Source organism: Ochotona curzoniae, unplaced genomic scaffold (assembly GCF_017591425.1).
Source record: "Ochotona curzoniae isolate NIBS_2020 unplaced genomic scaffold, NIBS_Ocur_1.0 contig_1014, whole genome shotgun sequence".
NCBI lineage: Eukaryota > Metazoa > Chordata > Mammalia > Lagomorpha > Ochotonidae > Ochotona > Ochotona curzoniae.
In genome coordinates this window covers 47353614-47369477 of record NW_024464920.1, presented here as the reverse complement: position 1 = coordinate 47369477, position 15864 = coordinate 47353614, and the positions used below count along the sequence as shown (strand labels likewise).

The 15864-nt window shown below is 54.8% G+C and overlaps 1 protein-coding gene across 1 annotated transcript; it reads left to right on the top strand.

Annotated features, from left to right (window-relative positions):
* The first annotated feature begins 1941 nt into the window (after positions 1-1941).
* Positions 1942-10799, top strand: LOC121161678 (DNA dC->dU-editing enzyme APOBEC-3A-like). Its single transcript, XM_040988226.1, has 5 exons — positions 1942-2022; positions 2808-2961; positions 4896-5160; positions 5349-5464; positions 10608-10799. The coding sequence occupies exons 1-5, from the start codon at positions 1994-1996 to the stop codon at positions 10797-10799; spliced, it is 756 nt and encodes a 251-aa protein (XP_040844160.1). The 5' UTR covers positions 1942-1993.
* Positions 10800-15864: the final 5065 nt, after the last annotated feature.

Genomic DNA, 15864 nt, shown 5'->3' with positions numbered 1-15864 from the left:
CCTCCTTGCATCTCTGAGTTCCGAAGTCCCATGCTGTGCAAATACTGGGTGATTGGGGTATGTGTTCTGAGCTATGCTGGCAAATGGAGGCCCGCTGGCTCTTGCTGGCTGGCCACAGGGCTTTTGGGGTTTGCTCTGTTCTTGGGGGTTGGGGGTGTCCAGAAACATCTTTGACCCCCCAACAAAGCTGTCAGGGCCCAGGTCCACTTCCGTTCATGGCTCCTGCATGGCTGCCCTCCCCCAGACTTCACAGCTCATTCCAGGGAGAAAGCAGGCAGTGGGCAGGCAGACCCCAGGCCTCAGAGCTTCATGCCTTTCCAATGGGACAACAGTGGGTGCTGACCAGGACGGGGAAGCTCAGAAAAAACCTCCTGACATACAGTCTCCATTGGCGGTTTGGTGTCAACATCCTGTTTGTCCCTCTCTCTCTCTGAGGTGCTACCCCATACTGTCGCCTCTTCTGGGTGTCCCCCCCTTCCTGGGGTCTGCCCCATGCCCACCCTCTGCTGTTGCCTCATGAGCTGTCTCATTTCCCCACCCATGTCCCCAGTGTCTTAGCAGCTGCATTGGTTTTCTTGTGAAGCCTCCATGTTGATACCACAGAGCGGGAAAAACGTGAACTTGGGCTCGGTCTCCTCCTGGTTCCTCTGGACTGGGGGCTCCCTCCCTGTAACAGGTCACCAGTGATGGTGACCAGCTGTGGGGCAGATGTAGCCATTAAATGATGATGCAACAAGCCAGTGCTCAGGGCTGTGTCTAGGATATGGTTATTAACCACAGCAAATGACTGTTACTCCAGACGGGACGTGTGTCCACCATAAAGAATCACTAATTTCAGAAACAATCCATCAGCGCCAGTGGGGACCCACCAGAAGCCCTGAGGGTCCCACAGGCACAGGGCCTACACAGCAGAAACCCCAGACTCCTCCTACCCCCAGGGGGAGGCTCTGTGCACTGGAGCCCTGCTGCTCAGGTGCCCATAGACAGCCAAGTGCCTAGAGAAGAGGGAGGCGAAGGCCCGTGGGAAGTGTGGGGAAAGGCAGTGCCACGTGCAAGTGTGGATAGGCAAGGACTGGCCACTCAGACACATGCATGCATCCGGAGCACCGTCACCCCGGAGATCACCAGAGGCGGCAGATGCTGGCCAGAGATACATGGACACACGCACCAGAGGGGCTGAGGGCCCTGGCAGCAGGGGACGCTGTGTTGAGAGCTTTTCCACTCAAAGAATGGACTGGCCAGGCTGGGCAGGGTGTGGAGCAAGGTGCCCAGTTCAGACAGCCAGAACAGCACTGTCCCCAGGGCCAGGGCATCCCCTAAGTCAAACTGATGTGGTCTAAGAGGAGCCAGAACAAAGGCAATATCAAGACCAAATACAGCCTCTGGCCACCCACGTGGTAGAACTTTCCAGAAGGCAGGTGAACTCTGTCCCCAGCCACGTTCGCTCTTCTGAGTAATGGCAGCAAACTCTCCTCACCAGTTTTGGTCATTCGAGGGTGACCACGGGCAGGCTCCAGCACATATGGTGTGCCCAGTACATACGGAGCTCAGGACACTGTGGGCTCCCTCCACAGGTCACCTCACCATGACCCATGCCATCTGCTGTTGGAGTTACAGGTGTGGCTGAGCCTGTAAGGGACTTTCAGGCCTGGGTGGGGCCCCTCTCCTGGGCGTAAAAGCTTCTTCTCTGTGCCTCACTCTTTCCTGGTCCTGCTGCCTAAGGTGACCGTAGGGGCAGGTATCCAGGTGGGGTCATTGCCAGAACAGGGTCAAATCAGCCCCTGGAACACAGTTAAGGACTTCCTTCTTGTAAGGTGGCACTAATGTGAGGTGATGTATGTCATCTGGACTCTGGAAGGGGTGGGGCAGGTGGCAGGCCTGTCTGATGAGCTATATAAAGGCTCCGGAACCAGAGAGAGTGTCTATTGGAGACAGTGTCACTTCAGGCTGTAACAGCAACAGGAGCATCAAGAGCCAGGAGCCAGGAAGGAGCATGGATGACAGCATAGCACCAAGGCCCAGGTACCGCTGCCGCACTGCCCCACTGCCTTCCCCCTGGGACTTGCCCACCTCCCTCCAGGTAGGGACTGCTCCTTAGGCCCCAGGGACCATTGGGAATTCTGACCTCTGCAGCCAGGATCAGTGGCTCTGCTCCTGGTTGGCCACCGGCACTGATCAGGGACCGCAATCAGAATGACGCATGGTTCCCTCTCTGCCTCCCACCCCCACCGCCTGTGCACCTGACCCAGTGCCCAGCAAGGGGAGGAGGCACCTGAGCTTGGTTTGTCCTTGGCACTGTGTCTCTCTCCTCTGCTGCACAAACGCTGGCCTCCCCTTCGCCTCTCCAGTCAGTCTTGCAGGTTCACCAATAACTTGTCCTTCCCGTTTCTGTTTTTTCTGCTGAGGGCTGTATGAGTCTCTGTAGCATCAATGAGCCTGCTACAGATTTCCTGGTTGTTGAGCTCCATCTGCAGTCATCTGGGCAGGATCAGATGGTTTCACAGGCCTCACGTGGCCCCCAAGCTGGCCACTCCAGTGCACCTGACATTGAGTTTGGAGGAAGCATTCTGACCTGTTTGTGCATTCAGGGCTCAGTTACTTGGGCCCCAGTGCTGGGCAGGCTCCATTCACTTCTCCTACCAAGGGCTTGCTATTCTTGTACCCAGGGAAGCTCAGGGAGTTGGAAGCTGAGGCGAAGGGTGCAGGGGCCAGGGATGTGGTGGTCCCGGGGATACAGTAGTTCCAGGGAGAGATGAAGTAGTTCCAGGGAGCTTCGATATTTGCCTGCCTCTCACTGTTGTCCGCAGAGTCCTGATGGAACCAGAGATGTTCAAGCAACAGTTTGCAAATGAAGATCAAGGCTGTGGGCTGAGGCAGACCTACCTGTGCTACGAAGTGGAGCGCTGGGACGGGAGCTCCTGGGTCCCCATGGCAGAGCACCAGGGCTTCCTGCGCAACCAGGTGACAGGCCCGTCTCCATCAGGGGGCATGGCTGGTAGAAGATTCCAGGTTGTGCACATAGCCTCCTGTGGCTTGTGTTACTTTCCGTGTCTGTGGCCCTGCTCTGGCACAGGATGACTTCTTGGGCCTGTGGTCGGTGGCTTTGAGCTACAAGTCCGGGCCTGGCCCCACTCATCCAGTGGCACTCAGCTCTGAGTAAGGCAGCTACACCAAGGACAAGTGGTGTCAGGTCCACCAGCACTACCGTGGTTGCACATTCCCCTCCCCAGGGCCCCCACAGATGGCTCTGCTGGTGGGTCCAGGGTCATGTGACCTCACAGGGTGCACTCCTAAGTGTATCCCTGGGGTAGTCTGCAAGATAGGACCATGAGCAGTCACGCTACCTGGGGTGGGGCCCACAAGACGGCTGGGGCAGCAAGCAGCCCCATCTCAGGGGATTTTGGAGAGGAGCAGGTGTGAACTTGGCTAACAGACTCCTGAACCAGGACAGCCTTGGGTGTGGTCCAGGGGGTAGACAGCCCAGTGGGCCCCATGAGCTACAAGGGGGCCTACAGGGACCCTCACACTACTTGGGACATCATGGCGAAAGGCATCCTTTCACCCAGGGAGGACCCTGGCTGCCCCTCTGCCTTGCCTGTGTTGTCATCTGCCACACTGGCACTGTACCCCCTCCACAGGGTGTCCCTGCAGCTCGAGGGACAGAGGGGAGCCCTTTTGGCCTGAGGCTCTGTCACTTTTATGCTCAGCAGAGTGGAGCCCACAGTGGAAGCTTCTGGAATGTTTGGGGCCCAGATGGGAGCAGGTAGAGGGACCCCCTCATGTAGGAATGGCTCAGGCCCCAGGGCCTTGGTCTCAGCTCTTCCCTATAGGGTCAGCCTGGGTCCTGTAGGCAGCTGGGAACAGCACAACGGCAGGGAGGGACTCCACCCTCTCAGGAATCAGGAAAACTGTCTCTTGGACAAGATCAAGACTAGCTCATGGGCTCATGTCCACACAGTGCATGCTCAGGGAAGACAGATCAGAAGGGAGCATGGCAGGGACCCCATCTGCTGGTTCACTCCCCGGTTGGCCTCCACAGCCAGGACTGGGCCAGCCAAAGCCAGGAGCCAGATTCCCACCCAGGTCTCCTGTCCAAGAGGGTTCAGTCTGAGAAAGAGGGAGTCGGCTCTGAACCGAGCAGTCTGGAAGGCCACTCAGTGTGCAGGGAAGCAGATGGCCGAGGCCAAAGTACGCAGCTGCAAGTGTGGTTGTTTCTAAGGTGACAAGGTCACAGATTGCCACATCAGTAAGAGAAACTTGATAGCCTAAGAAAATAACTTCTAGGAGCTGAGTGGGGTTCTCCTTCCTTCCTCAGAGTGGGAACCCCTGCCCCTCACTTCATAAACTTATACTTTGAGGGGCCAGCACAGTGGCGTAGTAGCTTAAGTCTCTGTCTGTGGTGCCAGCATCCCATATGGGTGCCAGTTGCCAGTTTGAGTCCCAGCTGCTCCACTTCTGATCCAGCTCCCTGCTCATGTGTCTGGGAGGGCAGTGAAGGATGGGTCAAGTCCTTGGACCTCTGTACTCTTGTAGAAGCTCTGGAAGAAGCTCCTGGCTCCTGGCTTCAGACTGACCTGGCTCCAGTAGTTGTGACCACTTGGGGAGAGAACCAGCGGGTGGAAGATCAGTCTCTGTATTTTCTCGCTCGGTAGAATCTGCCTTTCCAATAAAAAAATAAATAAATCTTTAAAAAAAATCTGTACTTTGTATCTCTGTCTCTTTCTTATACTTAGTTGCAAACTAAGTATAAGCTGGTGGCCTCTTCACCATCATGTATGCTGCTTCCCAGGTGGTAAGCAGAGGGCTGGATGGGAAACGCAGCAGCCGGGTCTCAATGCCAGCACCATCTGGGATGCAGCCTCGAGGAAGCCCCTCTTCTTCTCTTTCATGTGCAGCCTAGATCCCGCCATGCAGAGCTGTGCTTCCTGGACCTGCTCTCTCACTGGCAGCTGGACCCCGCCCAGCGCTACAGGATCACCTGGTTCATCTCCTGGAGCCCGTGCTCCGATTGTGCAGAGCACGTGGTCACCTTCTTGGGGAACAGCAATCATGTGAACCTGCGCATCTTTGCTGCTCGCATCTACACTTTGTCCAGATATCAAGAAGGGCTGCAGGCCCTGCAGAAGGCTGGAGCCCCGGCAGCCATCATGTCCCTTGATGGTGAGGACGCTGCTGGGGTGGGGTGGGTGGTGGAGGACAGGGGGCCAGGAGAGAGGATGAAGGGGCTCTGGGAACTTCTCCCCAGCACCCGGGCAATGCCTCCGTTCTCTGTGTGGTGTTTGGGAGGTGATACTGGTCCCCCTGCTGAGTGGCCAGGGCCGGACACCCCTTCTCCTTTGCTATCCTAGAGTTTGCTTACTGCTGGAACACCTTTGTGGACAACCAGAATTGTCCCTTCGAGCCCAGTCCCGGGCTGGCCAACGCCATTCAGTGCCGGGAGGAAGGGCTGCAGCACATCCTGCAGGTGAGCCCCTGCCGCCTCCCTAGCCCTGGCCTGTCCTCCGGGTAGGTCCATCTCCGCCCCAACGCCAGACTCTGCTGTCCCTCCCCTCCCCACCATCATGGCCACTGTCAATCATCATTACTATCCCCACAGTTCTCTCTGCTCCACCTTCCCAGCCTGACTTCATCAGCTTTGTCCTGCTCTTAGGGTCTCTGAAGAAGGCAAGAGCCTGCCACCAAGCACCCAAGAAGAAGAGCGGAGACAACAGGGTGGCATCTTTTGCCCGCCCTGCAGGCACCCCACAGGCAGGAGCAGGGCCACGTGTTCAGGGTGCCAAGCAGACATTTAAAGATATCAGAGGGGCCTGGTGTGGTAGTTCAACAAGCTAATCCTCCATATGCAGTGCTGGCATCCAATATGGGCATTGGTTCATGTTCTGGCTGCTCCATTTCCCAGCCAGCTCCCTGCTTATGGCCTTGGAAATCAGTGGAAAATGGCTTGGGTCCTTGGGCTCGGTTCACATGGGAGACCAGGTAGATGCTTCTGGCTCCCAATTTCAGATTGGCTCAGCTGCAGGTACTGTAGTCACTTGAAGTGTCAACCAGCAGATGGAAGATCTCTGTCTTTCATTCTTTCTGTATCTGTAAATCTACATTCCAAATAAAGACATAAATCTTTTAAAAAGGGTCCGGTGCAGTGGCCTAGTGGCTCAAGTCCTTTCCTTGAACGCACTGGGATCCCACATGGGCACCAGTTCTAATCCCGGCAGTCTCACTTCCCATCCAGCTCCCTGCATGTGACCTGGGAAAGCAGTAGAGGATGGCCCAAAGCCTTGGAACCCTGCACCCATGTGGGAGACCTGGAGGAGGTTCCGGGCTCCTGGTTTCGGATCGGCACAGCACCGGCCATTGTGGTCACTTGGAAAGTGAATCATCGGACGGAAGATCTTCCTCTCTGTTTCTCCTCCTCTCTGTATACCCGACTTTGCAATAAAAATAAAATAAATCTTTTTTAAAAAATCTTTAAAACAAATATTCCAGAGTTACATGATTCTGAATTGGAAGCATATACTTAGATTTAGAGTACTCAGTAGTGAGAGTGCATTCCATCTTATCAGAATAATTTTCAATGTAGCAAGAAAATAATTGTTTTCATTCATTTTTGCTTATTTGTTTTCATTGATTTTTTTAAAGATTTTTTTTTAATTTTTTTAATTGGAAAGGTGGATATACAGAGAGGAGAGACAGAGAGGAAGATCTTCCGTCCGATGATTCACTCCCCAAGTGAGCGCAACGGCCGGTGCTATGCCGATCCGAAGCCAGGAGCCTCTTCCGGGTCTCCCACGCGGGTGCAGGTTCCCAAAGCTTTGGGCCGTCCTCGACTGCTTTCCCGGGCCACAGGCAGGGAGCTGGAAGGGAAGCGGGGCTGCCGGGACTAGAACCGGCGCCCATATGGGATCCCGGGCGTGCAAGGCGAGGACCTTTAACCACTTGCGCCACCGCGCCGGACCCCCCTTCATTGATTTTTAAGTCCACAATGCAGTGGAACATGAAGACAGGCCCACAGTTGGGGTTTGGATATGTAAATGCATCATGAATTCCTGTATTGTTAAATGAACACTTGGAAATGCAAAAATGGCTTTCCGCTCCACTGTGGGCCTCTGGGGCCAGTGGGGGTGTGGCAGTAGGCAAGGGTTGCACCGAGCTCTGGGACAGGTCAAACTGAGCCAGCTCCTGCATGAAGGGACCTAAAACTCAACATCGGCCTCAGTAACTGGGACACTGTTCCCCAGCTCTGTTGCCAATCAACAGGCCTGCCAGTATCACCAAGGACAACCAGTGTGTCCCCAGGAGAGTGGTCAGGGCAGCCAGGTCACCCACCCCTCCTAACTTCCATTCCCCAGGGAGGGAGGGAGGGCACATCTTACCCGGGGTCACGCTGCCTCTTGGCAGTGACACCTCTCTTGCTCTTGCTGTCTCTGCAAGGCTGGCACACGCTGAGTCAAGGGCCCCTGGCAGCCGGCCATCCTCCGCCACAGCTTTCTTTAATCCTAGGCACACATGTTGCAACACTGCAAACACACGCCGGCTCCCATCGCAAGGACTAAAACCATGTCACAACCTTGACAGTGACTGAACGGCTGCAGGGGAGAAATTTCTCCGTTTGCAGCCCTGAAATAAGAGCAGCTGATGCCCACCCTCGACATGGCATGCAGTGTCCCCTGCATGAGAGAGCCTTGCCTCTCCCCACCATGCCCTCCTGGGCTCAGGCCTTCTCCCCAGGTCAGGGACAGAGCTGAGTGCACCCTGAAAACTCACAGTGACTCCCTTTCAGTTTAAGAATTGAGACAAGATGTGGGTCCAACTCTATGGAATCACAAGTCCCACTGTTTAGCTTAGAGGTTGGGATGGTGTTGGGATGAGCTAGGCGTGACCGTGGAATTCACCAACATTCACGGGTACTGGGGTTTGGAACAGGCGGGGCAGGTAGAGGTTGCAGTATCCTCATGAATACCCTAAACCAGGGTGTGGGCCGGGCTGGGCTGTAACATCCGCCAGGGTTGGGACAGATGGGGCAGGCCATGCCAGGTAAGGGCCTAGACTCCATTCGTTGGCAAATGTGTGAGTTGGTTTTGGAAGGGGACTGACTCTGTGCACACCCCCTTGGAAGAGGACCAGCAGGCACAGGTGGCTGGGGTGGCGTCTCCTGCAGTCTTCAGTGTGTCACAGGTCCCTGGCATGGTTGCCCAATTCCCAGCAGGATTCCATTTTTGGGATTCGGAAAGTCAGAATTCCTAGGAATTTTCCAGAAAGTGGAAATGGAAGGAGTTGGCGCCTCTGCAAGCCTGTTTAGTTTCATTTCCACCAGACAGTGATACCCAGACTTTTGCCTTGGATTCCTCCTGAGATGCAGAACACGATGCAAGACCTCCAGGGCATGTGAGGAAGGAATAGGTCCCTGGGACCACACTCCTTGGTGTGCGGTCCCCTTCCCCTCTGCCCGCAGCAGCCCTGGGACCCAGCCCTTCAGGAAAGACTCCGCTTCCTCAGAGCCTCCCAGGCAGGACCCGGCAGGTCGAGGTGCTGCCAGCACATCCCTTCCCCAAGCCCCGAAGCCCCTCAGGGATGCCTTAGGGCCCTTCCCTCTCTCTGTCCAGAGCCCATCCAGTCTCTTCCATGGTGGGTGACCACAGCCCCTCGAGGACCCCCAGCAGATGCCTACCTGAGGTCAGCACCTGTGGTGTGGACCTAAGGAAAACAAGCCCTGGTGACTCCTCTCCCTCATAACCCACCTCAGAAATTTCTGGAAGAGAGGAAGGCAAATGTTACTTTCTCACTCTGCTCTGACAAAGAGGGGATGATGGGATTCAGCTCCCAAGAACGGGAAAGGGCAAGCTGGAAGTTAGAGGAGGGTCAGGTGGCCTCGGGGAATCCCCTTTGCCCTGAAGCAGCACACAGTTAGGCAGAAGCGAGGGAGGAGGCTGTTCCAACGCCCTCCCAGTAAAACCTGTACCTGCTTCAGGGGCCCCACCATAGCAGCCAAAATAGGGCTCAAGTGGGGCAGCCAATGGGGTTCCCTTTCAGAGATGACACGCTTGACCCCGGCTGCCACTTGTCTGACTCCTCCTAAAAACCCACTTCCAGAGAGGAAATGTCCCAACCCAGAAGTAGGGGAGACTTGCCACGCCCATTGTATCCCAAGGAGGCAGCCCTGTGGACAGCGGGGTGCCCTGAAGGTAGGGGGCAGGGGGCAGGGGACAGACTTGGCTGACCTGCAGCACCTGTAGATACGCCACTTTCGATGACGATGGGAGTGACACTTGGGTTGTGCCAGGCTGCAGTGTTTCATCTCTCACTGCTGCTCAGCTCGGGGCTTTCCACCCTGGGATTCTACATGGTGTCCCCTAGGGGCATGGCCACGACTCAGAACACAGCCCCTGCTGCATGGCGTCTCCATCCTCCATTGGACAATCACCGCCTCATCTGCTGCCCTGAGGCTGACACCGGAGAGTCACTTGGGACTCCAGAAAGATCCTACACTGGTCAAACGGCAGGAAGCCTGCAGTCAACTTGAGGCAAATAAATGGAATGTCAAACAAGAGTCACAATGCTTATAATCCTAGGAAGGAAAAAGAATGTAAAAAATTGATTATCCAAACAAGCCAGAAGGAAAGCAATATTCACAATATACATATAGGAAAAAAGTGTTACTTAAGTCCAAATGACAGCCCAAAGCAAAGGCTTTTTTGAAATGGGAGCATGGGATATTTACATGTCGAAAGCTAGCCATGCTATAAAGCTATAAGGCTCCTGTCACCCAAAAGATGGGGTGTGGTGTGGACCCAGAAAGACACACAGACCAGGAAAACGCCACAAGGAAACAGGCCAGGTGTGGGTCAAGCCTCTGTCTGTGACACCGTATCCCGTACAAGTGCTGTTTCCAGTCCTGGCTGCTCCGTGGACCATGGTCCCCCTGCCAGGAGAGCTCAGTTCCTGCCCATGTCCCCTGGGGGCACGGGTGGGGCTCCAGCACTGCTCTCCAAGTGGCCCCAGCGACCTCTCCATCTCAGCACTGCTGTTTCCTTGTGTGTGACTGAGGTGTGACTTGGCCGCAGCCGGAGGGGCAAGTGACAGGCCAAATATTCAGGTCTCTGCCACGAACAGTGTGGGAGGCCTAGCTGGAGTGGCGGGCTCCTGGTTCCATACGTCCCGGTTTAGGCTGGTGCAGCCATTTGGCGGGAGAACCAGCGAACAGAAGACCCCCATGCCTTTCAAATACATGAAAATAAATAAGCATTAAAAATGATAATAAGCCTCAAACTGATGTCAACTGGACAAACACAAATACGGATATTGTGAAAAATGAAAGAAAGAAAGAAAAAAAAAACCAGAAGAACAGAGTTAAGGCTCCTATAGAAACTACAAGGGTTTGGCTTTCTGAAAATGCCATGTCTTTTGTTTTTTTGTTTTTTTTGTTTTTTTCTCTCGGTGAGAGAATTTCAAAGCACCTGGAAAGCACACAATTGTTCTCTAAGCCTTGCAGGGCAAGTGCACTTTGCTGCCATCTGGGCATGCTCTCCTGCCACTGCCAGGCAGAGGCCACCTCGCTTGGGGCACACCAAAGCTTGCCCCCTTAGGTGCCTGCGCTTTCTGTCCGTGCCCAGCCCTCCAGGGTTTCTCTGTTCGGCTCCAGTCGCCCTGGGGACGCGCACCCGTCTTGGACCGCCCAGCGGGCCCAGGTTCCAGCTTGCTCCGCCCAGGGCGGTGGCCCCGAGCCCGGTGGTTGTTCCGGCCGCCGCCCGCAGGGGGCACATGGGGACCGGACTCGCAGGCGCTGCTTCCCCTCCGCCCCTTAATTGGCTCCCGGCGACCACGGTGGCGGGGACCCCAGCATCAGAGCTCTTCTAAGAGTAAACAGACCTTTGCATGCCATCACCACGTGGGCCTTGGACGAAACACTGCCTTGGGTTTTTGTTGCTCCATAACGGTGTTCTTTTACGCAGGACAGCTCCCAGCTGCTGGGCCAGGACCAAAGCTGCAGCCCAGAACCCCTTAAGCATCTTCCAGGACCCTGTGAGCTGGAATCTGGGAGTCCACCAAGCACTCCAAGGCGCAGTGCAAAAGCATCCGACCCCCCACTTGGAGTCTTTAGCACTCTGGGGAGTATTTTTCCTGGAGATCCTCACCTATGCTGACAGTATTCTTTAATGTACAGTGTACTGGCTAAATACAGAATATGCTGGAAAGGAAGCCAGAGTCCAGAAGACTGGGACACAGGGAGTGTCCATGAGGGGGCCCTGACCTGTCAGCCTACAGCCGGGGACCTGGCCAAGGGGTCTGATATGCTCTCCTAGCTTGTACTTCCCCACTCATTCCCTCCAGAAGAGACCAGGTGATGCTACAGACGAGACTCAAGGTGTCAGTGCCTTAAATCCGGGTAGCCTTTGCCTTGCTTGTGATAAGGCCATGGTGATGGCGCTGGGGATGTGGTGGGCCTCTGTCTTGGCCTTTCCAGCTGCAAGGGAGCAGGACCCACCACAAAGGACCCTGGCTGGCCCCTGCAGCCCTGCCCTCCCGGGACCTCCTGATCACACACCTGCATCCCACATCTGGGAACCTGGGCTTGGTACCCAGCCCCTGACTCCATCTGCTAAGGCAGACTCCGATGGCTGGGTTCCTGCCACGCTGGGAGGCCTGGGGTGTACTCCCTCCTCCTCCCTTCCAGCCAGCCATGCCGCACCCCTTCTGTGGGCATCTGGGGAGTAGAGCAGCAGGTGGCCGCTCTAGCTGTCTCTCCACCTCTCATATAAATGCTTAAAAGAAAGCTGAGATTTGATGTACCACGTATTCATGATCCAAAAACATTGACACATCTTTTTTAGACTCATCTGAAAAAGTCACTTCCCTCATCTGCCCATCCCTCACAGCATGGCTAAGGGTGCCCTGATGAAGCTTCAAACATCTGGAATACAAATAACAATCCCATGGGGGCCAGCAGGATGGCTCGATTGGCTAATCCTCACCTTACAAGTGCCGTGATCTCATAGCCAAGTCGTGTCCCAGCTGCTCCACTTCTCATCCAGCTCCCTGCTTGTGGCCTGGGAAAGCAGCAGAGGATGAAGATAGAACTGGAGCCTCTGCACCCATGTGGGAGACCTGGAGGAAGTTCCTGGCTCCTGGCTTCAGATCCATACAGCTCTGGCCATTGTAGCCAGCTGGGAAGTGATCCAGGGGACTGAAGATCTCTCTGTAAATCTGATCTACCTTTCCAGTAAAAATAAATATATTGATTTTTTTTTTTTTTTTTAGAAGTCATCTTAGAAGCTTCCAGATGAAAGGAACAGATACAAAGTAGGACATGAAGGGCTGAGGTCTCAGGGGAGGGGGTGTTGCCAGACTAGCCATAGAAAGCAGAGGAGACCATGTGCACAAGCCGGAACCTTCTACCAGCCATGCCCCCATGGGGACGGGGCTGTCACCTGGATGCACAACTGAAGAATATTGTGAAGTTTCACTTATTGGCCCTGCCTGCAATCTCTTTGTCAGTGGTGCTCAAGATGCCAAAATTGAAACGTTGGGAATGGGTACTTAGCACAGTCATTAGGGTACCTCTTGGGGGTGTCTTGCATACACATACTGGAGTGCCAGGGTTCGGGTCCTGGTCTGGTACCCATTTCCTGGAAGACACAAGTGCTTGGGTCCCGACTCATGCACGTGGGACACCCGGATTTGGCCGGGCTTTGGCTAATGAGAACATTCTCTCACTTTACTTCAATGAAATAAATAGCTAATCTTTAAAATATTTTGAACGTTAATTTTCATCTACTTGAATGAATGACAGGAGCCTGCTGCCTCTAGGGCAGGCTAGTGAGAAGCTGGACTGGAGGGAGGGCCCGGCAAATGGGCAACCCAAGCAGCAGTTTTTCTAAATTAAAGCCCGCACGGAGGAGGCTGCACGCCGGCCGGCTCGGCTCCCCTGTCGAAGCCCGCCAAGCCGCCTCTCCCTCAGAGATTCCGGACTGTGTGAGTCTGTGCAAGGGCCTGGCTCCGTCTCCCCAGAGCACACCTCACGGGTGACAACACTCGTGCGGATCCATTCGGGATTAAAGCAAGTCACTAAGAAAAAAACCATCGCCGGCGACGTGGGCACGTGTGGCGCGTGTGGCGTGGGGCTCGGGCGGCTGGCAGGTGCCAGGGAGCTCTCCCTCCTCACGCCGGCTTCAGCCCAGCCCTGCCACTCCTCCCAGCATGCCCGGGGAAAATCCCGGGGGTCACGCCGATTAGATCGGCAGGGGTCATGTGCTCACGCCTAAGCCAATCACAGCGCGGCTGATGATACCCGCCCCATACACACACCATGGCGGCACCCCAGCCCTCCCGGTCCTGCCGCGTCCTGCGTGAAGGTGTGCAGTGGATGCCGCTGACAAGTGCTGCCTTATCTGTTCTCCTAAAATCACGAGAAACTCCCTCTTTATCCTCCTACCTGGTGACGTACGAGTGTCAAATGCCACATTGCTGAAATGGGAGACCCAAGGGTCGAGTTCACAGTGACCCTCAAGTCCACCAGTGCGCTCTACTTACTGCCTTTGTGACTTCTGATGGACAAAGTCCTTCGCGGCTTTGGCCACACATGACCATGAATGAGGTGCGGACGAAGTTGAGCCCCTCCTTTCTCCCCCTCTACACGCTTAAAACTGGGACTGCAGCTCCCCTGGATTGGCAGCAGGTGCCATCACAAAAGACAATTTCCTCGCTTTAAAGAAAAATAAGTAAAAGATTTATTTTTACTTGAAAGATTTATAGAGAAGGAGAGACAGAGAAAGATCTTCCATCTGATGGTTTACCCCCCAAATGATTACAACTGCCAGAACTGAGCTGATCTAAAGCTAGGAGTCAGGAGCTTCTTCTGGGTCTCCCATTCAGATGCAGGGTCCCAAGGCTTTGGGCCATCCTCGACTGCTTTCCTAGGCCACAAGCAGGGAGCTGGATGGGAAGTAGAACAGCCACAACATGAACTGATGCCCATATAGGATCCTGGTACATGCAAGGCAAGGCTTAGCCTGTTGAGCCATCGCAGTAGGCCTGACAATTGTTTCATCTGGTAGTGTACTCCTTCCCCCAAGTGCCTGCAGCCCGAAGCCTGGGTCAGGCTGAAGCCAAGAACCTGAAACTCCATACAGTTCTCCCACGTTGGTGACAGGAACCAAGTACCCATCCCTGCTACTGACATTTTAGCAGGAAGCTGGGATTGGGAATTGAATTGGGACTCAAACCCAGGCACTGTTGTATGGGATGCAGGCGACCCAAGCAGTATCCTAAATTTGTGGTAAAACTTCCATGAGGATTACATAAAGAACTTAATATCAGATGCCTGACATACAATTGGACCCCATGTGTGGTCCCTGTTTCCTTCTGTCTGCACCCCCTCCTATAAGCTTATCCCTAGAGGGAAAAGGCACCATGGGTTAGGGTCTGCCTAACCTCTCACAGGTCTTGGTCACTCTAAAATTTTGTAAATGGTGACTCCCCCTCCCCCGGACCCAGCCTCCAGTAGTGTCTCAGCAGTAGGGACTTAGATGTTTTCTTTCTATCTCTCACAGCCTTACTCGTTCTAGTCCCACTGACCTTGTGGAAAGTGGAGTGAGAGCAGTTGTATTTCAGGACCATGAACAGCACCAAAGCGCCCCCCCCCCATCCCAACAGGTGGGTCCTATTAAGGTCCACCTCCGCCCACAAGCCAAACAGAGATTCTGCTGTGCTGAAAGATGAGGTTGAGAGCAAACGATACTCAGGAACTCTTGCCATTTGCACCCATCAAGTGGAGAGGGGGTGGCCCCATGGTGGGCTTCCAGGGGGCAGGGCAGGAGGGGGCGCTGAGATGGGTAGATCTGTCTGGGAGCGATTCCGAAGCCCAGTCACGGGATGCTGTAGGCTGCAAGCCAGCTACAGCTGGTCACTGCCATTCAAACGCAAGGGTCATTGAGAAAGCTCCAAGCAAGGATGCCAGAGACAGGCCAACAGCGGGGCTGACCTGGGGCCTGCAGGGTGTGACAGGGCAGGTTTAGCTGCCACCTGCAGCACCAGCATCCCATGTGGATGCTGGTTCAAGGCCTGGCTGCTGCACTTCCGACCCAACTCTCTGCTAATGCACCTGATGAAGTAGCACAAGATGGGTCAAGTACTCGGCCCCCTGCACCCATGTGGGAGACTGGAATGGAGCTCCTGGCTCCTGGCTTCAGTCTGCCTCAGCCCTGGCTGCTGTGGACATGAGGAGTGAGCCAGTAGATAGAAGTTGGCGCTCTCTCCCCATCTCTCTGTTTTTCTTTCTGTCTGTGACTCCACCTTGCAAATGAACTTTTTCTCTTTTATGTGGCGACCCTTCTTGCCAGCCTCTGTGGACATGGAGCTGATGACTCTCTCCTCTCACGAACTGCTTGTCTACGCACCATGTCCACCCCACTTGCTCTCACGGCTGTTCTGTCACCCCTGCCTCCTCCCCTCACTCAAGACCAGGGACATGGCAAAGGCTGGGCCCCTCTCTCTTCTCTCTCCTCCAGGTCTCCTCACCTGTGTCTCAGCTCTCACCTCCCTGTCTTTGCCTCCAAAATTTTACCTTACTACTCCAGATTCCTGCTAGAATCCATGACATCTACAGCGAAAACTCCTCAGGTCTCCGGGCACAGAGACAGGAGGATGAGCAGGATGAATGCCATCCTACAGAGTACAGTTAATACTTTGGGGTTGAAACCTACATGTGCTGCCTTCTCTCCCATCATCGGGTATATGAGGCCGGGTCCAAACGGCAGGGATGAGCGCGCCTCTCATTAACACATCTAAATGTTTACTTCTTGTCCCCAAACTGACTCGGTGGGCTTGGAGGCTGTGGGCTTCCAAGCTGGGACTGCTTCCACTGGATGACAC